Source organism: Astatotilapia calliptera, chromosome 2 (assembly GCF_964374335.1).
Source record: "Astatotilapia calliptera chromosome 2, fAstCal68.1, whole genome shotgun sequence".
Taxonomy (NCBI): domain Eukaryota; kingdom Metazoa; phylum Chordata; class Actinopteri; order Cichliformes; family Cichlidae; genus Astatotilapia; species Astatotilapia calliptera.
In genome coordinates this window covers 35,787,573-35,810,433 of record NC_137423.1, presented here as the reverse complement: position 1 = coordinate 35,810,433, position 22,861 = coordinate 35,787,573, and the positions used below count along the sequence as shown (strand labels likewise).

Genomic DNA, 22,861 nt, shown 5'->3' with positions numbered 1-22,861 from the left:
TCAGGACAACTGTAATTTACACACACAAACAAAGAAACGAAATGAAAAACAGCCTTATACACTGCCTGTGCACAGACCCTGAGCATGAAATGTGAATGTCCCCCATAAGTGACATTGGAGTATTTTTTAAAATAGTTACTCAATACAAATTAATGTAAAAAATGTCCAGTGTTCTCCAAACAATTTTCATTTCTGATGGAATATTCTGATGTTATGGGCCCCGGCTGCCCAGAAAAATCCTGGAAGCACCCCTGCTCGCTTTTCTTTTGAAGGACATGTTCAGGTTATTAATCTGCACTGACAGGAGAACTACTGACAAATATATTTTTGTGACTTTTAGTTCTCTGCAAACATCCTTATTTGGCTTTTACTGTAAAACACGCGAGCTCTAACACACACGCACGATTTGCCGCGCATATCTCAAAGAATTGCTTTTTCCATGACGCAATTTCTCTTTTCATGTAAAAGGAGGAGGGGAACTTCTTAGGGACGTTCCCCCCTTCCACTTTAGTATGGGGGTAACAGAACGGTACGTGACCGGAGTGCTAATGGGATCAGGGATGAGGACTACTTCACCAGAGGTTAGTTTATGGTAATCCGTTGAAATTGTGGGTGCTGACAGCTGGATTAGTGCGCATACACGTGCGTGGAGTGTATCTAATGATTGATTTACTTTGATTTGATTTGTGATTTAAGTTAGATAAACACCCGAGTCAAAGATATTTAACTAAGAATTGAAAAATAGTTAATTGCTGGAAGATCTTTGCGCATTTACAGTACGCAGCCAGGCGCTGATTGAGTGTCTTGTGCTGGGAGAGGCTATAAATATTGTATTCACGCTTTGCTTCAGCTTAGCAGACAATGGCTGATGGTGTGCGTGTACAGCATGCAGTGCTGTGATCCAGGCCGCTGCCAAAACGTCTGTGGGACCCAAAAAAGAAAAAGCACTTTGCATCCCACCCCCAGCTTTTCTCCGGCCAGCGCTCATTCACTATGATGCGCGCCTAGTTGAAGGAAGCTCTCCACACCCGGTTCCCCCTGCACGCCTAAAACTTTCTAATGAAATCCCCCAAAACTTTTTGACAAATAATATTTTTTTTCCTCTGGGGGCCAATAGGGTTTTCGACTTATTAATCCGTGTTTTTTTAATTGAAAAGAGAACTTCAGGTATGTCCGACTTTTCATTCATCGATAGAGCACAGATTGTGTATTTCAGATAGCTTGGCTTTGAATTGAAAAGTAATTTAATGGACACCGTGGATTGTGGTTGGTTTAACTGGCACCTTTTCTTTCTGCGAAGAATATGGAGCCCAGTTCCACAGAGGGAGGAGCTGAGGAGAAGCTTGTTAGAAGTCTTGTGAGTGCTGAGATTATTTTATTCTTTTTTCCCCTCTGGCTCATGAGCGTTTTTGATGAACCTCAAAGTTATCAACCCCGCTCCCATCCTCCCGTAGCAGCAGATTCTTATAAAGGCCTCTCTCTCGCAAATGATGTGTCCCGTGGCTCCTCTGGGATCTGTGTGTCCTGGCCTCTGGATGCTGAGACTCAGTAACAGCTGGCTGTCAGAGTGACCCTCCAGTTCTGCTGTCTGCAGCTGCTGCTCCAAGCAGGAGGGTCCACTCAGAGGAGGTCAGCTCTCCCAACGAGTGCCACAAGGTCACCAGCGGGTTTATAATTTGCAGAAACGGAGGACAGGACCATCAGTTCATTAATATGCAGAGCGCTGTCTGGCAGTTTATGTTATCGGTCATACTCAGATCAGGAGGCATGCCATTTTTTTCCTGCAGTAATTTGAAAAGCAAATAGGTTTCACTGTAGAACTCAGCAGTTTAGAATATGTGTGGTGAGGGCTTTTTCTCTTCTTCTTTCCACCAGCCTCACAAAGTGATACTCAAGCATGGCCAAGAGCTGGAGGAAGAGCAGGAGGAGCTGGCCGAGCATCAGCCTCTAGAGCAGGAAGACCTCAACTTTGAGAGATGGAAGCGCAGGCCGATTCCCAAGAGGACGCTCCACCAGAAAATAGACGACCTGAAGACATACCTGTGGAATGCAGAGACCAACGAATTCATGGGTCGCTCTGGGAAGAGCTGGAGTGAGTTGATGAAGAAAGAAAAATTCTCTGCTGTTGGGTTATGGGGAAGGGACATTTTGTATCATATATTTTTTAGTGCATATGACCATAACGACACTTTTAATGTTGAGTGCAACACAGTTAATCATCCTAAATAACATGCAAATGTGATGGTTCAGTGTGTGTGTGTTTTTTAAGATGCACTCAGCGATAGTTTTAGGGTGAGAAATGTCTTTCCAGTCCAGTGACTGAGCTCACTGTGCTGCGAGTGTGTGTGTGTGTGTCCTCATGCTCAATGTTTACATAGGTGCATGGATGATTCAGAGTGTCCCGACAAAAACAGACTGCCTGGGGACGATTCCCCAGCGGGACGCACTGTTCAAGGCCTCACATTGGCCAGGAAACACATTCCTCTACATCTTACCATGCTCTCCACAGCCTCTTTCCCAAAGCCTTGGCGACCTCATTGCTGAACTTAACATGCTTGTGGCCTCTCAGTTGCAGTAAAACACGTAGAGGTGTTCATGTTCTTTTCCCCCGCCCTGTAAATCTAACTGCCAAATCGAGCTTTGGGCGCTGGAGAACTTTTTTGGCATGAGCGACACACTGGACGAGTTTGTTGAGTCAGTGGTGATGGAGCAACCTCTTGGTATAACCAGGGTAGTTGCTATGTGATGCTGTTGAGCCCCCTCTCTTTTCACACAATGGCAAACATGATCCAACTGTGTGCAGAAAGAACTTCTAAGGAAAGTGTGTGTTACTTGCATAAGCTGCAATGCCGGATCCCCGGGCCACATAACCAGTGTGTGTGCACACTTGTGGAAGAGTGGGGCCCATGTGTCTGCTGAAGAAAGACCCCGAGTTGAAGTCTGTGCTGCGTGTCCTGTGAGACGAGTGTGTAAGAGGGGACACAATACCAGAGTGGGGTGATTGGGGTTCCTTGGAGCTGGCTGTGCCTCTATGGCTGCAAAAGGACCTTCACTACGATGGCAACCGGAGGTTCACTGTGTTCCTGAGTGAAAGGACAGCTGGGAGAATTCTCACTGAGCTCAAACAGAAAGGCCTTTGTGGCTCAGGGGATGCAACGCTGGCTACAGCTAGTCCCCTGTGAAATTGCCCACACAGCAAAAGCCATTTTATTTAGGACACGTTTAGCTTGATTAGTAGCTAATGGACTGTTAATTGAAAATTGCAGACCAGTGCTATTTCTCAGGATTTCTTTGGCACAAGGTCCGTGCTTTAGCTAAGTATGGGTTTCATACCAAAGCCAGTGGAGTTATTCGCAAATGCAGACACGAGGGGACCACAGTGCTTTTTTTATTCCTAAACAAATTAGTGACCGTCCTGATCAAGGACAGTAGCTGGAGTCCAGACAGACCAAATGGTTTGCCTGAGCAAAGTGGGAATTGTTCATGGTTCGTTATTCCCCTTCACTCAGATCAGATGTAATTTATCAGGAGCTGTGTTGTCTGTTATGTAATCCACATTTGTGCAAGTACTCCCTAATGCCTCTTTTTATTTTTTTCCTTCACTCTCACCATTCAGGCCTCATCCTACTCTTCTATGCTGCACTTTATTTGTTTCTTGCAGCCATGTTTGGCGGCTGTTTGTTTTGCCTCATGTGGTCTATTAGTCCCTACCACCCCACCTTCAACGATAGAGTGATGCCACCAGGTAACTATAACTCCAAACTCAAACCACCTCCTCTGTTCTCTGTCCCTCTAGCTGTCCTTCTGTCTGTTGCTTCTCCCTGAATCTCAGCACAGTTGACTGTCTCTGCGTCTCCACTGGCAGGTATGACGATGGCCCCGCACCTAGAAGGCCATGAGATTGCTTTTAACGCATCTGATCGCAAATCCTGGAGGAAGTACGCCAGGTCTATGGAGGAATATCTAAGACGTGAGTGATGCGATCGAGGTGGGGTGGTCAAAGCTGGGAGGTCTGACAAGGTTGTTGAGTTTGTTTAAAATGAAGAGACATGGAATGGGTTAATCCTCATCTTCACTGCCTTTGTCCCTCTTTTTTCTATTTGGTCCTTGCAGGGCATGCTGGGAAGGGAAGCCTCTTTGTGGGCAGAGGGTTGCTATTCAGTCCTGGGTGTTTTTTTTTTCACAATCATCTTTTGTCAGGCTTTCTTAATCAGAGGCCTGCGCCTGGCAGGGCACTGCAAAGGTTTATTTATGCCCTCCTCTCTCTCTCATTCTCCCTCCCCCTTTCTCTCTGCTCTGTACTTTCAGCGTATAACGATGCTGCTCAGCAGAGGAAGAATATTCCCTGTGATAAGGAGACATACTTCATGCAGGACGACTTGGACGAGGCTGCAGAGCGGAAAGCGTGTCAGTTTAAACGGTCCTGGTTGGGGCAGTGTTCAGGGCTGCAGGACGCCAACTTTGGCTATTCTCAGGGAATGCCATGCATCCTCCTTCGAATGAACCGGGTAAAAAAAGATGGATTTTAAAATATCAGAAATCCAGATTACTGTACTGTGAATCAATTTTACTATCAATTTACTGTGTGAGTGACATCTTGTGGTCATTCTAGGTAAGACAGAGAGAAAGCCTTTTGTCATTGGGTGCTTATTTCATGCCTAATTAGAAACATTTTTGAATGTTTTCACATATTTACTTGTGATTTTTCTTGCAAACAGAAACAGTCGGTGCCCCACAAAGAGGGCAAAGGAAACTCACCATCAGCTGTGCCTTAAAAAAAAATCTACTTATCTAATTCAGTTTGGGACAAAGATGATACATAGCGTGTGCATGCAAACAATGCAGGATGGAAAAACTACAAGAGAGAAAATGAGGCTTTGGCATATTAAAAAAAATGGAATATTTCACTTTTAAATGTAAAGACATTGTCAGATGAATCCACAAAGGTGCATCTTTACATTTGTGCTTACAGAGTGAGACATTTTCCCTCTTACTCTTGTTCTTCTTTAATAGATCCTCGGTTACTTACCTGGTCAGGGGAAACCGATAAATGTGACCTGTGGCGTTAAGGTAAAGTTTTTCTTTCTTGATTCTTTGACTCATGACTGAAAGTGTATAAAAATAAGTAAGTCTGTAAAATAGACTTACTATTTTAAGTTTCTCTCTCAGAAAGGACCACCAGAAGTCTTGGGAAAAATTGAGTTTTTTCCCAAAAGCATTTTTGAAAACAAGTATTATCCATACTACGGGAAGCTGAGACATGTGAGTGAAAGTTTCATGATTGTCGGGGAACTGCTGCAGCAGCAGTCGAATTTAAAACACCCGTCGGGTCTTAATCTTCTGTCTCTCGTCTCTCAGGTAAACTACTCTTCACCAGTCGTGGCTGTACGTTTTACGGGCGTGCAGCAAGGCGCTAACATCCAAGTACAATGCAAACTGAACGGAAAGGGCATCATTAACGATTCTCCTACTGACCGCTACCTGGGCAGCGTGACCTTCTCCTTGGAGGTCGGAGCGTAAGGCGAAGGTGTCGCAGGACGCTCACAAGACGAGGCAGGAAAACATTCACGAGACAAGATTTATACTGAACCGTTATTTTCCATGAGATATGTAATTTGCCCCTGTCCTCGTCTTTCACTTAAATATCTTCTGCTGTGAAACAAAATCCTCAAGAAGTAGGTATTTACTCGTGTTTTTTGTTGTTTCTTTGTACCACGAGTGTGCTACTGGCACCTGCACCCACAACAAACAGTGCTGAGCACAGGAACGAGTGCCTAGAGCGAGTTATTCCTGTTCGATTCCTGATATTTTGTAATGATTAGTGAGATTAACCGCACTAAATTACACTCTGCCCATTAGTTAGAGTTTCTGGCTATGCAAATCCAATTATGAATTAAACATTAATAGGGAACTAGAGTTCTTTCAGGTTAGATCGTACGTTTTTGTGCACATTTTTGTGCGACCAAGTGTACTAATTTGTTTTGCATTATATTTTTCAAACATGTATATTGTAAGAATTCAAAGAACTATCATGCAAACACTGAAAGCAGGACTTGTACTGTACTTACACAGTAAAAAAAAAAGACATAATAAATGCAAATACATGATTACTATATTTTTGTTGAATAGAGCAGTATTATACATTTATGATAAAGTATCACTTCTTCTTTTGTAAAAAATATTCGCTTTGGAAAATGAAATACTATACATGACTGATCAATAAAGAGACGCACTGTGCTGTGAAATAGTTTGTCAAAGGTCTGCACCGTTTTAATTATGCTATAACTATTTTGTGATAGTATTAATCATGCCTGAACTGTGCTACTAAACTTGGTATCAGTGTTGTATTTATTCCTATTATAGCTCTTACAATAAATACAGTGTTCTGGTATGTACTGCAAGTTTTCTTCCACATCACTAACAGCCTGCACAGACTCTGACATGTTGCTATAACATCTAAATTGATTTACTGCAGAAGTCTCATATTTTTAAAGAATGTCGTATTATACAGAGGCAGCTGCTATAAAACAAGGTTATAAAGTAAACACTTAATGCTTCCTTAAGAAGTAAGATGCTGCTGCTCAAATGCAAAATGCACTTGATTAACCACAAACCAAGCAAGAAAGACAGCAGCAGTGATCTTAGAGAAGTAATTATTGCTGCCCATCAGTTTGGGAAGCGTTTCTAAACAACTTTAAATCCATCATTCTAGAGTGAGACTGATTACGTACATTCAAATTTCCAGTACCAACTTTATTGGCATCTCAACAGCTGTGTTATATGCTGGTGTCGACCAAAGAGGCCAATCAACACGCTTACCATCCACTGGAGGGTAAGTGTAAGGAATCGGTTCTCAGACTTTTTGAATCGTTAACCACAAAAATTTAATTCTAGTAAAATGTGTAATTGGAGGTATAATGAGGACCCAAGCACAGGACATGGAAGCAGGTTGAAACATTGGCTAAAGAAGCCCTGAAATGGATAAGGGTAATACAACTGCAGGCATCCAGGAACTGAAGAGTAATAAGAGATTAACACGAGGGGGCTCTACCAAAGGGAGGATCGTGTTTTCATTTTATACTTCGCTCTTAGCTTTTCATGCCCCAGTGCAGCAGCTCTTCGTCTCTGTGTTGTTGACAAAAATAGGGGGTACCACTCAAACGCTTTGTCTACATTTTTGCTTCAAGTTCAGATAAAATGTCAGAAACCCATTTATACAAAGTCAGCATTGATACTCGTCTCCATATCAGTTCAGCATTGTGCAACTCCAGGGTCAACTTGTTTTCATGTCAGTAGCTGGCATGAGAGTCACAGCTGTGCGTGCTTGTTACAGGTCATAAAAAGCAGGTAGCCAATCAAAGTCAAATGCACAGTTTAGGCCATTTGATCGTTCAGCAGTGTAAATGTTTACGCCTGTTAACCTTTGAATGCAGTTTAGTCGCAAGACTCTCGAGCTTGTAGGGAAAGTTCCTACGACACTGGCAATAGTCACCTACAAGTTCTAATGATGTTATCGAGCACATGTTTTAATTAATTATTCAAAGAACACAGAGAGGGTAGATTTTTTTTTCTTTATATAATGTTCCTGAAACGTTAAAAGTTAAACTAAGACATTCTCCCTGCAGCATGTTGAGCATGGCTTGGAGTACCAGATTATACTCTAATCTTTTATGAAACATTCCCACAATGATATTAAGGTGGGAAAACATCCTCCAAACAACATTATGAAATGAAAATGAAAATTAACAGATTGCGTTAGAGCAGTGGTGTCAAACATAAGGCCCAAGGGCCAGAAATGGCCCAGCAAGAATGCAGAGATGATTTGCATTTCTTTTTTGTGTGTTAAGATATCTCAGGGATTACATTTGAAGGTAAACATCTTAACCTGACAGAAAGGAGTGTTTTGCTGGTCTGGCCCACTTAAAATGAAAGTGGGTCGTATGTGGCCCACGGTATAAAATGACTTTGATATCCCTGCATTAGAGGTGAGTATTAGAGTAGCAGCTCATCAGGTTCACAGGTTATTTTAATTTCTTAAGTACTAAAAGTAGAGTAACACGTTTTCTTGTCACCGGTTGACAAGAAACTAAACTAAGCAAAATTACAACCCACTGACAAATGTGACCTTAAGCACAGGTTGGGTGGAGACCCATTAGGTGTTCAGTGTGTCTGAGGTTAAATGAATCCTGACCATGAAGCTATGGTGGTAGACAGGTTGACTGATGAGGTCAGGCATGAGTCTCTGTGGACTATGATGTTTGCAGATGACATTGTGGTCTGTAGGGAGAGAAGGCAGCAGGTGAAAGAGCTTTGAGAGATGGAGGAATGAAGGTCAGTGGAAGCAAGACAGAATACATGTGTATGAATAAGAGGGAGACAGGTGTAACAGTGAAGCTGCAAAGAGTAGAGGTAGTGAAGTATTTGAAATACTTGAGGTAAACCATCCAAAGCAATGGGCAGTGCATGAGAGAGGTGAATAGAGTGCAAGTGAAGAATATCAGGGCTGATTCATGACAGAAGAGTAGCGAGACCAGCTCTGATGCATGGTTTGGTGATGGCGGTACGGCCAAAATGACAGGAGGCCGAGCTGAAGATGAAGGAAAGCGCAGGGTGAGTGACTCGGAGACAAATTTAGAGAACAAAGCTGAGATGGTTTGGATGTGTGCAGAGGAGGAACAGTAGATATATTGGATAAAGGGGGTTAAAGATGGAGCGACCAGCTAGGAGGAAACGAACGACCACAGAGAAGATTCATGGATGTAGTGAAGGAGGACATGCAGAGGGTTGGTGTGACAGAGGTGGAAGATGCTCAGGTGATCCGTGGTGGCGATCCCTAAAGGGAGTAACTGACAGGAGGTGGTAATGTTTGGCAACGTTGTGTGAACATTTTCTGAAACATTTTTAGTTTTGCATGATTACGATGGGAAACCCCCCCCCCCCAAAAAAACCCAACTCCCCAAACATTTAGAGGCCTGATGTTTATGAAATGCTCCTCTAATGTAATATTAACCTAGGTAGAGTGCTTCACCTGAAGTATTCTGAGGATGCTGTCAGGCTAACAAATACAACATGATCTGGTTTCACATCCATCTTTTAAGAGTTTTGAACTAAATGGTTTGATTATCATAAAATGTGGACTACCAATCCATCCAGAGGGTTTGCAAAGGCAGCTGATAAAATGTTAAAACCATCAGAGCATAAAGTAGAACAACATTATCACTGAAGATTTTTTTAAAGCAGGTTATCAAAGACTTTAAAGGGACCCTGCTTTAAGCATCAATAGGACAGCAGTCAGGAGATGAGTTTTTCTAGCTAAGTCTGCACCTTGACAAGTAAAGCAAAGTAGATACAGTTTAAGAAAAAACAAATGACAATGATACAAAACAAGAACCAAACTTTATTTAATTTGTTCCCCACTTGTGTCAAACAAGCTCATCACATCACATTCTTCATCAGATGGAGACAAGCTTCAAGCAAGCAACTCGAGAGGTGCACAACAGAAAGGCACGAAACTGTCGGGGAGTGACCGGACGCTCAGAATCACATGAACGAAACGGTGCGACTCGAGGAAACGTCGTCTTCACACCTGAACTTCACCTGTCGTTAGTGTACTATGACATGGACGGGGTAGTATGCGGTTTGATCCGGGTGATCGGTGTAAGCCTGAGTCTACTGCGTTTGAGCTTTTTCAAATATCACAGGGTTACGAGGGGACACCACCATGATTAACTCACCAAGTACTCATGTGTAAACAAATGTTCATTTCAGGAAAATATAAATCTCCTACCGTGAGTGAGAAACAACATTAAACCAGAAAAAACAAAACAACTAAACAAAAGGTGGTCCCAATGCTGGTTAAGTGTCCTGTTATCGTCCCTTTAATTGAGCTACAAGTGACCAAGTGTGTGCATCAAAAAGAGGTTCATGTTACATGGAGCGTAATACAATTAGCGACTCAGTGGAAAAATATGAATGTCTGGGAAATTAATGAGTGGCTCTATTAGCTTGCTTGTACATTCATGTCATCAAAAATCAGTGTCATTCATTCTATACAAGAGTAATTTACACATACTATTATACAGCACAGAAACCGAGAGCAAAAAGCCTCTCTGGGGTGGCTGAGGGAAGGGAGGAGGAAGTGGAAGGCTAATTGCAGCCATAAATTTAACTTTTTAAAACATGCAATCTATAATCAAACGATGCAATATCGATCATAAATGTTTTGGTACTCTATTCAGTCACTGGCAATAAAGCAAAACGGAGGGGATAAATTTGAAAGGGTGTTTGCGAAATAAGCTGAAAGGTTATTTTATTTTTTTAAGACGCTGTCTCACGGGAAACTGAAGAGAGCATAAATGTGGGCAGGAGAGTGCTGGGAAGGTGTTTTTTTTTTTTTTTAAAGAGCTGTAAGGGGCAGAAGACGCAGCGGGGTTGAATTATACGGACTGGTAGCCAGTGCGACTCTTCCTCCGACCAATCAGGTAAGAGATAAGCACAAGGATGATTAGGAAGCTGAGTGCCACGCCAACTGCGATGGGCACCAAAAAGCTCAAATCAGAATCCAGGAAGCACTCTTCAGCTGACAGAAAGAGAGACACAGAAAGGACAGGTTAGTGCTTTAGGAGGAAAAACACTCAGAGGAAGTTTGGGTTAGAAATGCAGCAGGAAGCAGTGAGAAGAGGAAACAGCAATCAGCAACATTACAGTAGTGTTGATTTTGGTGGTGGTGGGGATAAATACGTCAACACAAGGATTTGAGTCAGTGTAATAGTTATTAAAGTGAGTGATGGAGGTTTGGAAGATACACAAAAACGCCTTTTTGCCAAATCCAATTGATGCCGCTCTTATACAAAGCTGGTCAGCACAGCTTAGCATAAACACTAGAAACTGGTCATGTCAGCATCTTTAAAGTCTGCTCATTAACAGGTTAATCTGAAAAGACCGTTAATACAACCTGTGGATTTTAATATGTACAAGTTGTTTGTTGCCATGAAGAGAAAAGAAAAAACAAGATTTCTGAATCTAACCACCGCCAGCCAAGAAATTAGTTCAGATTTATTCATTCTGCTTAATTTGTGCATCTTAAACATTTAATTTAAAAAACATTTTCTGCAAGAAATGGTGGCACTACTGTACTGCCTGGTTTACATGGCACTCATGGTTACATTAGATCAACATCACAGCCTTTATTCTAAGGAGCTGGCAGTCTCTGCATCAGCCGAAGTGCGGCCGAGTTCAGGGTAGGAATCGTGTAGAAAACCAGCTTAAGTGATCTTTTGAGCTGCTGGCACAGACTTCAGTTAAATCTAAAGATGCAGCCTCAGCGTTTCCAGTCTTTACGCGAGGCTAAACTGTAGCTTCAAATTTACAGACAGAACAGCGTCAATTTGGCTCTCAGCAAGAAGAGAATCTGAACACCTATCAACACTACATAAACACAATGATAGTTTTTCCCCACAATTAGTCAAAGGCAGCAACTATCCTTTGTATAGCTGAAAGCTCTAAATGAGAAATTAGAAAGACTGATAGCCGGTGGCCATGCTTCTCCTTCTTCCGATGAAGTAGGCCAGCAGAACAATAAGAATGAGAACAAGCAGGGCAACTCCGACAGCTATGGGAACAAGGAAGCTCTCCCCATCAGCCAGGCATTCCTCAGCTAAACAGGAGTGAAGAGAGCAGAGAGGTGAATGTCTCACAGGCTTAACATAGGACATAAACATAACATATGGTTACTGAAAGGACAGCCGAAAGATAGAAGTGGTCTGACACGTAAATCTCCCAGGTATTAAAAGCATAAACATTTACTCAAGTGGTTCAACAGCACAATCTTTTATTTCTGTAGAAAACACTAAAAAGCTCAGTTGACACAAGTTGAAATCCAATTTATTATAGCTAACAGCATGAGAGAATGCAGAGGAAATCAGTTGCATCCACATAACACACAACAACTGAGATTGTCTTGCAGCACAGATTCCCTTTATGTGTGTGCACGTCTCCTCCATGAGTGGAGGGAAATTAAGCAGCCAAACATCACGCAGCGAGTAAGCAGTGAGTTACTGAATGCACAGGACAAAGTTATTGAGCAAAGCTTGTTAGATGATTTGACAAGTGTCTAATTAAAACTCTTAATGCTGCAAAACCATCTTCATCATCAAGGCAACTTGTACAAAGCTGAAATACAAACTGCAACAATCACAAGCAAAAGTCAAAGCTCTTAAGTGCCATTAACTATACGCATATACAGTGACCTGGAAAAAGCAGAATTTCACAAGCATCTTGGGAAATAAAAAAAAAAGTAATGATTTGTGGCTGCGACCAAATGAACAATAAACAGTACTCTGCTTGAATTAACATACAGCTACTGTCGTGTCACACAGCCTGCCTGTCATTACAAAGAACACATTCTGTGGCCTGCAATACCCGACTGTGCTACTCTGATCCAACTCCCTGATTCGAAAGGTCCTGAAAACTTACTTTCAGCCTCTTTAAAAATCCATTTAATGTCAAGTTATCACTAATTTCAGCACACCAATTAAAGCTATCCTGGCAGTTGTGTGGTTGTTTGCACATTTATTAGAATAATCGGATTAAACTACAGCCTGAGGTCTTAAAGAGACAGGTAAGCTGAAACCTAACAAACAGTTTGGCATTTGGAAAACTGGACTGACTTTAAGAGTTGTAGCACACAGATTAACCAAACATGATATGAACGTGTCAAGTTGTGAGCTAGAGAGATGCACGAGAATTGTGCAACACGTCAAACCATTCCTGCACCATTTGTCGTCATTCCTACTCAGTTTCGTGACATATCTAAAGATGCAGAGCTCTGAACCCAAAGTTTTCAGGGGCTTTAACACCCACTGATCCAGCAGCAGCCACCTGTAGAGCTCAGGCCAAAGCCCAGAATTTTACACAGGTGAGATCATGTGACAGCAGAGTCAACGTAAGAAAAATATAAAGAGTGTTTAAGTGCATTTACATGCAAATATCCCCATTTCAGAATCATCTGTGCTGAAAGTGAATATCTACATAATAGTATGATCCCTTTTCTAAACATAATGCCAAAATGTCTTCTGAGTGAGGAAGAGAGAAAACTGCCACACACAACTTCCGGTTTGAACAGAGCATGTGCAAATTTAATGACTAATGATGGCTTCATCACAGGTTTGTCACTCTGGGGGTCGTCACAATAATCTGTTGGTGAGCCATTGTTAAAGTAATTAGCGCCATGTGTGCTTTTATATGTTCAATGCCATAACCAGGACAAATATCTTATGTTTCTCCTGCTCTACAGGGGCAAACATGGACTAAGGCATATTCATCTACAGCCTTTTAAAAGGAGCAGACATTCATCTGTGTTAATGAACTTCCAGGGAGGGAGGAGGGGAGAAAAAAAAAGAAAAAGCTGCTGTGACATTGAGGTTTTCAATTGATTTCCACAAATTCTCAATGGGGGTTAAACAAGAAAACAAATGTTTTAAAGACAAAAACAAAAAGGGGAATGTCTGCTGAGCGAGTGCAGGATCCTACAGAAACCAATTACATGGTCACATCTTGTGCTAGAAATGTGGAAGATGTTCAGGGGGCTTCGTTTATGAAAAGGTAGACTTTGCATGACCAGATATCCAATTTGAACAAATGCTTGATAGATCTTGCACTTGCCCATTAACCAATAAAAAACAAAAAAACAAAAACAGAAAAGACATTCAGGTGAAAACAAAAACATGAGGAAAACAAAGACACCACAAACACTTGGGGGGGTAAACAAGTCTGGTCCTTGAGAGAAAATCCTGCATCTTTATGAAAACCAAAACTTTACACCTCAATGATCAGACAGTAAATTTTGAGTCCCCTCCACACTGATGCCATTTCACAAAACTGTAGATTTAGTTTTAGACCAACTCCTGAATGTGAGACCATGAAGGCCAAGGACCAGGCTTGGGAACCCCCATAACATCACAAGATCGACTGCAATATGAATTTAAAGAGTCTGATATCCAACGTAAGTCTTTCTTCGACCAATCACGTAAGCAATCACTACAATGAGAATTAAGCCAGCCAGAGCAGCGCCAACAATGATTGGGACTAAGATGTTTGGGTCGTCCACTGAACATTCATGGGCTGCAGATAAAGAGAGAGTCAGTCAGCAGGTAGAACAGTGCGTTTGTGATTTAACAAACATTGTGAGACAGACATGTGACGCAGCAGGACAACAGGTCAGATTATCTGTAGTTTGTTTTTCGAGCACACGACACCAAAATCTCATCTCTTTCAACTCAAGACTTAATGACAGATGTTATTGCAGATGTTTATGAAGTAATTAGGTGGATGAACCAGACCTCATTTTCATGATGTTTAGTGCTTTAATTTAAGACTACAAAGGCAATAAAAAGCACAGCTTCCTTCAGTGATGTCAGTAAACTGCTTGCATGTATAAAACTCTGGGGCAACCTGATATTTAAAGTGCTAGCATGCCTGTAGTTCTCAAAAAGAACCGATATTGATAGTATTTACTATTCGATATTGATTTGCAACAGCACAGAGCTTTACCTCCTCCATCTGGAATTTCAATGCAGTCACACAGATGTTAACCTAGCCAGTGCACACATTAACCATCAACTATAAAACATAAGTCATTCTGTTACAATGAAGAGAGCAGCAATGGCTAATCAGCAGCAAACATGTGCAACAATGAGTGATAAATTAACAGGATAACACAACTGTGTCTAAAGGTGCTGTGTTTCTCTTAGATTGGATATGATAAGTCTTCCAGCAATTACACATTACCTCAAACATTTTATCAGCAACAAAAGTGCAATGCACCAAAAGAAAAGAACTACACGGGAGATTTGTCAGCACTATGAAGAGAACCTTACAGAGGCTGCCCCTTTTTTTAATTTATGCAAGACAACTTTTGTTTTAAAGTCACCAATCTTATGAAATTGAGGTCTGGGTCCAAACTCCAACGGGTAAAACTAGCATGTCACAGATCCACAACTATGCACAGTTGTGTGAGCCTGGTTTGGGAGAGGATGATTACTGAACAGTTCAACACCAACTAGAATTTTTTTTTAATGTCTTCCCTAAATAATAACCTGTTAACCAGCACTGATAAATCCATTAAAAAAAATTCTTGCCTTATTCTGATCATGATCAGAGCCACTGTCTGTACACTAGGAGATTTCAAAAATAACCTACCTGTACTGAAAACACCTTTGTTCACTCCGAAGGGCTGCACATGCAGGCTGAAGGTGTGGATGGAGAGTGTGTCGGTGATGTTGAAAGTCTGCTCCTTGTTACACATGTAGGAGCTGCCGATGGATGCCTCCCACAGATTGAGGCTGGAGTTCTCCACAGAAAAATTACCTTCAAGGAAGAAAGACAGCACATAGTTTGCCTTCTTCTCAGTGCATTGCCTGGTGTATGTGACTATACGAGAATCGTTTAGTTACCAGAGCTCGTGCTGACACTGATGTTCAGATCATGCAGGCGGAATTTCTTTGTGTCCTGTAAAAGTTTAGAAACAAAACGGGAAACTGAAGACTTCGTTTAAGTCAACGGCATTCCCCAAAAGCTCCTAAATACCAGTCACTGACACAGAGATTTAAAATAAAAGCACTTAGCATTTTTCCTCTTTAATTAATGAGTTGTATAACTTTAGGTTCTCATACCTCCTGTCTGAAGTAAATACTCATAATACAAGGTTACATAACCACCTTTTACTTTTTTGTTTTCCTGGAAGTGGAGTTGTCATGTTAAGGACAGTAAAATGGCTAAGTATGTGCAGTGTGACCCTTGGTAAGTTTGGCAACATTATCTACCACATGGATAAATGATTTTACCTCTGAGGACTTACATTGGTAAAGGTAAACCTGATAGTCATTTTTTTAGATGCCAAAGTAAGCTCACTGCTGTTGACACCACATGATCCAGAGACATTGGCCATATTGGGATCCAAATTCATTTCCTGTAAATTTTAAGCCAGACAGAACAGAAGCAAAATCAACAAATGATAAATTATCTGTCAAGGGGGGGGGGGGGTTACAAATGTGAGTATATGAAACCTACCTCGCCCTTAATACCAATGCGCAGGCCAAAGTTGGCCAGCAGACAGACTGTGCCATTTACAGTCCCGATGCTGTAGTTCCCAGTAGTGGGTACAGGGAGAGTGGGTACTGGGGTGGTAGTAGGGACAGGCATAGTTGTTGTGTTGGGGGCAAGTGTGGTTGTGTTGGGGGCAAGTGTGGTTGTGTTGGGGGCAAGTGTGGTTGTGTTGGGGGCAAGTGTGGTTGTGTTGGGGGCAAGTGTGGTTGTATTGGGGGCAAGTGTGGTTGTATTGGGGGCAAGTGTGGTTGTATTGGGGGCAAGTGTGGTTGTATTGGGGGCGGTGGTAGGGACAGTTGTAGTTGTGGCATTAGGGGCAGCAGTAGTAGTGGTATTTGGACCAGCAGTTGTACTTGAGATGGGTTCATCTGCAGGACAGGAGCTTACTGTGCGAGGAGAAAACAGAAGAACACGTTAACAGAAATGTACAAAACGCTACAGCCAGGATGAGCTGCGTCACAGGTCGCGTACTTACTTTCAGAACTCTTGTTGCCATCACTGATAAAAGCCTGCATTTGCACATCCCACAGCGTAATGTTGACGTCACCACTTTCGATCAGGTCCTCACTTTTGCATGAGTAGCAGGTATCTATGCCTATGTTTTTAATGTCAGGAAACCCTGTTGCCACAGTAGGTTCTAACAAATCCAGAAAAGTCCAAAAAGTCAGCAAGAAGATCTATCGCCAAGTTTTTTAAAAAATAAATACACATCGAGATGTAGACGTTACCTTTTGATTTAGAGTTAGGGAAGTGGACAGGGTCGCCGAGATTGTAGGTAAAGGTGACTACGTCCGCCTCGTAAACTTCTTCAATCTTGGAGAAGCTCATACTGAAAGCGTGACCCTCTCCAAAATTAAGTATCAGCATTGAGTGCTTGGCATCACATGTACTTTTAGTTGAATTGGCGTCATCAGTTAAAGCAAACACAGCTGTCTGAGTCTGAAAGACAGTGTAAATGATCATAGGAACTTAATCTGACACACTTGACAAGTTTAACATTTAACTTGTAAGATGGGCAAAACAGAATACATTTCAAATTAATAACAAAATGGATCCACAGCTAATCAAGCAAGGGGTAAGCTCAGACAGTATAAAAGATGGATGCAGGTAATCAGAATGGCTATTGTGAATCCTCAAGTTGAGTGCTGTCACAGTCACAAGCTAGGCTGAATAGTCATTCTCCAGGGTTCGGTCATTGACTAGCCTTTTGTGACCAATTACCAAAATAAACTTCAATCACATGACATTAGTGTTAGAAACCATGAAGTTATCATGAAAGCATTTCTTGATGTCACTGAGCAAAGGACATGTCTTCAACCAGGAGGCACCCCCTGCTGGTCATTAAAGAGAAAGCTGTGTCAAGGCATTTCTGCTAGGGCTTCACTTTTTAGATTCAGAAGCTGCATCCATCTTCTATACAATCTATGAGCAAAACAAGAAAGCTTCTAATTTTCAGTCCGTGATTACAGACCACCTCCAATCAGCTTTAGATTTTAAATTATGCCAACATGTCCATATTTTTTCCCCTTTTTAAAAAACACAAATACAAGTAAAACATACAGTCAATGCCAATGATCAGCACAAAAGCAGATTCTGAAAACCACAAGTCAAAATTAAGGAACCAGTTCTGTCGTGTGTTCATAGAGCTTAGACATGAAGCTTATTTAACACTTGCAGCTACTAGCCAACAGTAGCCTAGTCTATTAACACTTGACAGGAGTTTGTGATAGCAGTTTAACATTGGTTAAATCAAGACTAGCAACATGACTAGCACCCATCCTTCATCTTGCAGGCTTCAAGAGCAGTGGAAATTCATTTAAATTTCACCTGCCCTGACAAGCCCGAACAGCACAGAGTTTGTAAATGCTTCTTGATTTGCAAACAGGGTCTCTCCCCTCCTCATGTTGATTACAGTCTTTAGAGGCATTTTAATGGACTGATGTTGACAAATGTAGGAAAAAGTACAAGTTTAATAAAAAAATAAAATAAAAAAAAACATTTGTGGGGATCCGTTTTATTATAGCTTGTCTTTTTAATTAAAAAAAAAGTGTGCGTACCATGTTTACTTATCTTTGTGGGGACCGGAAATTGGAATGTTACTATACTTATGGGGACAAAATGACTGTCCCAACAAGGTTGAAGGCATTTGAAACTCAATAGGGTTTTAGTGTCAGGGTTACAATTGTCCTAAACCTAACTTTAACCTAAGGGTTAAGATTAGGCATCCTTTTTATGGTTAGGGTAAGCAGCTAGGGAAAGCATCATGTCAATTAGATGTCCCCACTAAGATATGAAAACTGTGTTTAAAAAGTAGCATTTTGATAAACAGATCAGATTGTAGGGTTTAAAAGAAACAAAAATTAACTTTAAGAGATTACTTAAACAACACCTCACAAGACAACACTGCAAGAGCAGGATATCCACCAGGAAAACACCAACTAAAATACTGAATAGCAAAAAATTTGTTTTTTCAGGGAACCCCTCATTTCCTCTTCACATGACTGGAACAAAAACACTGTCACAGCTAAAGTGTCTGATAAGAGCCAAGCTGCTATCACACGTCAGCACAGTATTTATATGGACTGCTGTAGACTTAAGAATCGTGATTCACATCGCTAAGACAAAAACACCTACCTGGTTGTCAAGATCTTCATAGGTGACCGAGAATGTGAGCTCCAGATTGGCATAGAGGCATAACTTTCCATCTTTTGTGACATTGAACTCAATGCCATGTGATAGCTGGAACACTGGAAAGAAAAGGAGCATACTTAGTATTTTTTTCTTCTGTACATACAATTCTTACTCATAAGAATCATTAATTGTGACATTTTATGCTTTAAAAGGTCGATGAGGGGATGGAGTCAGTCCCTGCAGACCAACAAGTGGGCAAAGTTATGAAGATGACATCACTCACAGGGTCTCACAAAAGCCACACCAATCCACCCTAATTTAAAAAAAAAAAAAAAAAAAAAAAACCACACAAACAAACAGAAAAAAAAAAGTCCAATACCAAGTGTGTTGTCACTTTCATGTGACTGGTCATTTGTTCAGGAAGCAGAAAGCTGTAGCTCATGGAAAATGACCAAAAAAAAAAAAAATAAAGCAAAGCACATTGCAATAAAAGTAAAGCAAATGTGTAAGAGCGCCATGGAGCACACACTATAACAATTTCATAATTTAATGATTAATGTTGATCATGCATGTCTGCTGTGGTGGAACTACAACACTGATAAGATGGACTACAAAATCACCATGTTGTTTTATGCAGGTCATGTAAACATAACTTTCTTATCAAGGCTGGGATCTCAGATAAGACGTTTTCTAAGTAAGTCGTTCATCCTGTCCAACCTCATTTTGTCATCCTGCTGGAGAGAACACCTATAGTAGGTCCTGCCTTCATTACAGCCTTCTCTGAAGGAGGTTAAACTCATGACAGATGTACAGCAACAGATGTTACTAACGCAAGCCTAATCATGGCAAACCGTAAATAATAATAATAATTATTATAATAATAGTCACCCTTAGAAGCAGCCAATTTTTAGTCACAGTAGCTTAGGCCACCAAGCTTGAGGTTTAACACATCCTAGTATTGAGGGCTGAAAACCTATCAGCAGCTTATCACATGACATGATCCCCCCCCTTAAAAAAAAAACAAAACCCAAAACAACATTTGAATTGAGACTTGCTTAAACTTGTTCTGCGTCACCCATCAGTTAAACTGAGTTTTCCTTTCTAAAAGATGTTCCAGTTTAGTATTTGTTAAAGCAAACAATTTTTCTTTAATATTTAAATGCCAACAGCTATTATTGCAGGGTAGCCAGGAACCTTCGGAAGCACATAAAAATTTAACTCCAACCTAGATTTTTAACCCCCCCCCCCCGCCCCCGCCCCCCAAATCATGTGACTCTAGTGCAAAGGAGTGTCAGCATTATTGTGTCCAAAGGTCTCAGTTTCCAGTCCTGGCCTTTTCAAAAAACACACAATATAGTGGCCTTGAGTAATATTTCTCCAAGTTTTATAAAAGTATTTCAAAGTTTCTCTTTGGACATGTCATTCATGTTTAATCCAGTTCTTAAAGCGGACCATTTTCAGAGAAATGCTTGTCCTTTGTGAAACCAACTGACACTGACCTATGAATCATCCAAGCATGACAAACAAGTCACCCGACTCAAGAGATGAACCAGTGTGCTGTCTACACTGACAACTTAAGAGTTGCTTTGTGAACACATTACTGGTTTACAGTCATTTAAATCATTTTATGGTGAATTAATGAAAAACCAAACTCCTCCCACACAACTACAAATACAGACTTAAATGTTCAAGATACTCCGGACCACAAAAATGTGCGTGCAATTAAACAAAGGCCGAAGTCCAGTTATACGCCAGCTGTGGTTTTAACCGCATGCTCTCATCATCTCAGGTCTGCAGGTAATGTGATAAACCTATAGAGTCCACAAGACACACAAGTGTTCATGAAATCTCTTACAGGCAGATATACAATCTCAGCTATACCTTAACAAATTTCAGGGCACTGAAATACCCCCTTTATTATCAGAGTAAAAAGGTACACAGCATAGTTGCAACAGGGCCCGATAAGGTGGCATATTTTCGTATCAGCCTGCAATAGACGAGAACTTTCCAGAAAAACTACTAGACAAACAGCGATCTATCCAGCGAAGCCCAGTAATTAGAAGTTATCGTCACTTAATCAAATAAGCGTCTGTAAAATCAAAGACTCTTCAATAATCCAGATCTGTAGTTCTACTCTGCATTTGCTTAGCTTTTTATGCTACACTTTAGCGCTACGGTAAATCGTTTCAGCTTCACGGTCACGTGCCAATTTCCAGCAAACTGTCAAAAAGCTAATGCTAACTATCGGACCCACGGCTCGTTTAATGTCGCACTTTCTATTCATTTCTGCTCTTGTAACCTTGATCTGTTTTAGGCCAGTATTATTTAGCAGAGGATAGGACTCCGACGGGTTTAGGCTTCATGATTAACTGGAACTTTCGCTTCTAAACCTGGTGTTATCTAATCACCAAGCCATCAGACACTAGCAATTGTTGTCCAAAACATTAGCTGCAAAATTAACGCGGAAATAGCTACTTTTTATTTTTGAGTTTTTTGTTGCCGTTTTTTGTTTTTTTTCCCCCCTGGTAATAAAGCAGCTATATATGTGTAAATCTGAAAGCTACATGCGACCGCTTGGCTGCGTTTCAGTTTAGTGTTGACGTATGTAACAATTAGCCATGAAGCTACGACGGCTAACCATCACGACTGAACCGCTTAAGGCCTGTACTTTATACTCACTCTAAGCAAACACGTTTGTGTCAGTGCAGTTGAACACATCTTCAACTACGTTTATACTCTGCAATTTTCCTTTCCAGAACAGCAGTAAGATTTAGCCCTGAAGCGACAGGCCCGGCGCGTCCCAGAAGTTTAATCACGCCACTTCTCAGAAACAGTGAGCGATTTTTCCCCCCAGCCCCCTTCTTTAAAGTTAAGCTATTTTGAAGACACTTACCGATTCCAAACACAAAAAAGAAAAGGCAGCGAGACATCATGGCTGGGCAGTTTGCAGGGTCAGCCGCTGGAGAGAAAACAACCGACGGAGACGCTCAGTCAGTGGTGTTTGGCTGCAGCTACCACCGACGATACCAGGAAATGACAGTCATATGACAGACGCTGACGTGCCAGCCCTATAAGAGGTGTGGAGCCAGGCCCACACCTAAATCTCGTTGATGGACTAATTATTGGCCCGTGTGCGTTTTAAAGCTCACACGAACCTAAGTGTTTAATAGCGCCTCATAAAATCTTCACCAATGATTTCATACTATTATAATTAGGGTGACTAGATACCTCCCTTTATGCCGGACTCGGCTTCTCAGTTAACGAAAGTGAACTTTCACGAGAAATACGCTGCTGTGCAAACGTTTTGAGCTAACCTGCATTTCTTTACATTTTGGAAGTTTTCAGAAGTGGTCTTGAGTAATAGTTTTCCAGGCTTTCTGAAGATCTTTCAGAGTTTTTATTTGGACATTTTGTTAAGCCACTTAACACTGACTTATTAATTGTTCAAGCATAAAAAGGGACCTAACTCGAGGGATAAACATGACAACTTGGAAAAGAACCAATTTCAAACTGTCTTTAGGCAGCTTGTTATTAGCAGCCTGTCAAAAAATGCATATCATTTGTTTTCGTGTCTTTAGTTGGATCTATAAAAAAATATAAAATTGGATTTTTAAACCAAAAACGACATTCCAATTCTCAAAGACCTGTTAGCTGAAAAGTTGGCATATCTCGACATGGTGAGCAATGACCTTTGACAAAGATTTGAGCAAATTGGACTAGTGCAGGACTAAACAACCTGGAGGCTTAAAACTATCTACAGTCAATGGTCACAATCTGAAACTCATGTCCTTAAGAAAAGGAAAAAAAAAAATCCTCTTATTAACTGTATTTCCATGTATGTTTACTGCCTCAATAAATCACAGCACCTATTTATTACCATGCCTCAAGACCTTTGCGCAGTACTGTATGGCTCAAAAAAAGAGATGTTATTTTCTGTGGATTGATGGATAACCATTATTGCAAAACAAAAAAAACCAAAAAAAAAACAAAAACGTGAGCAGACAATATAGAAAATGGGATTATAGAAGCCATCCCATTAAAAACAAACTTTAGCTTATATTTAAGCTTACAAGGTGTAAATTGCTTTAATATAAAATATTCCATCTGTCCATCACATAATCAGCAT

The 22,861-nt window shown here is 41.1% G+C and overlaps 2 protein-coding genes across 6 annotated transcripts; one reads left to right on the top strand and one right to left on the bottom strand.

The window, feature by feature from the left end:
• Positions 1–427: 427 nt before the first annotated feature.
• On the top strand, positions 428–6,391 carry atp1b4 (ATPase Na+/K+ transporting subunit beta 4). Of its 2 annotated transcripts, XM_026145877.2 has the most exons (9): positions 986–1,167; positions 1,301–1,357; positions 1,876–2,092; positions 3,617–3,745; positions 3,866–3,970; positions 4,309–4,508; positions 5,014–5,070; positions 5,170–5,262; positions 5,359–6,391. In XM_026145877.2, exons 2-9 carry the CDS (start codon positions 1,304–1,306, stop codon positions 5,518–5,520), a joined length of 1,017 nt encoding a protein of 338 aa, XP_026001662.1. In that variant the 5' UTR covers positions 986–1,167; positions 1,301–1,303; the 3' UTR covers positions 5,521–6,391. The 2 variants fall into 2 exon arrangements, with proteins under 2 accessions (XP_026001653.1, XP_026001662.1); XM_026145868.2 differs by lacking the exons at positions 986–1,167; positions 1,301–1,357 and adding an exon at positions 428–581.
• Positions 6,392–9,377: 2,986 nt separating this feature from the next.
• Positions 9,378–21,900, bottom strand: lamp2 (lysosomal-associated membrane protein 2). 4 transcript variants are annotated; one of them, XM_080289467.1, is made up of 10 exons: positions 21,629–21,900; positions 18,739–18,851; positions 16,833–17,043; positions 16,580–16,741; positions 16,315–16,490; positions 16,069–16,251; positions 15,857–15,967; positions 15,453–15,507; positions 15,199–15,366; positions 10,750–11,656 (listed from the first exon to the last, which is right to left on the bottom strand). In XM_080289467.1, the coding sequence occupies exons 1-10, from the start codon at positions 21,666–21,668 to the stop codon at positions 11,514–11,516; spliced, it is 1,362 nt and encodes a 453-aa protein (XP_080145593.1). In that variant the 5' UTR covers positions 21,669–21,900; the 3' UTR covers positions 10,750–11,513. The 4 variants fall into 4 exon arrangements, with proteins under 4 accessions (XP_026001632.2, XP_080145593.1, XP_026001623.2 ...); XM_026145847.2 differs by lacking the exon at positions 10,750–11,656 and adding an exon at positions 9,378–10,579 and having other exon boundaries at positions 16,069–16,490; XM_026145838.2 differs by having other exon boundaries at positions 16,069–16,490.
• Between the last annotated feature and the right edge of the window lie 961 nt (positions 21,901–22,861).

Coding starts and splice junctions, on each gene's coding strand:
- atp1b4 (XM_026145868.2), top strand. CDS start 513: ATGGGGGTAACAGAACGGTACGTGACCGGAGTGCTAATGGGATCAGGG. Junction 3,746..3,865: donor CGATAGAGTGATGCCACCAG/GTAACTATAACT, acceptor CTCCACTGGCAG/GTATGACGATGGCCCCGCAC. Junction 5,071..5,169: donor ATGTGACCTGTGGCGTTAAG/GTAAAGTTTTTC, acceptor TTTCTCTCTCAG/AAAGGACCACCAGAAGTCTT.
- lamp2 (XM_026145847.2), bottom strand. CDS start 21,668: ATGATGTCTCGCTGCCTTTTCTTTTTTGTGTTTGGAATCG. Junction 17,044..18,738: donor ATGAAGATCTTGACAACCAG/GTAGGTGTTTTT, acceptor ACTGTCTTTCAG/ACTCAGACAGCTGTGTTTGC. Junction 15,367..15,452: donor CAGTGTCAGCACGAGCTCTG/GTAACTAAACGA, acceptor TCTTCCTTGAAG/GTAATTTTTCTGTGGAGAAC.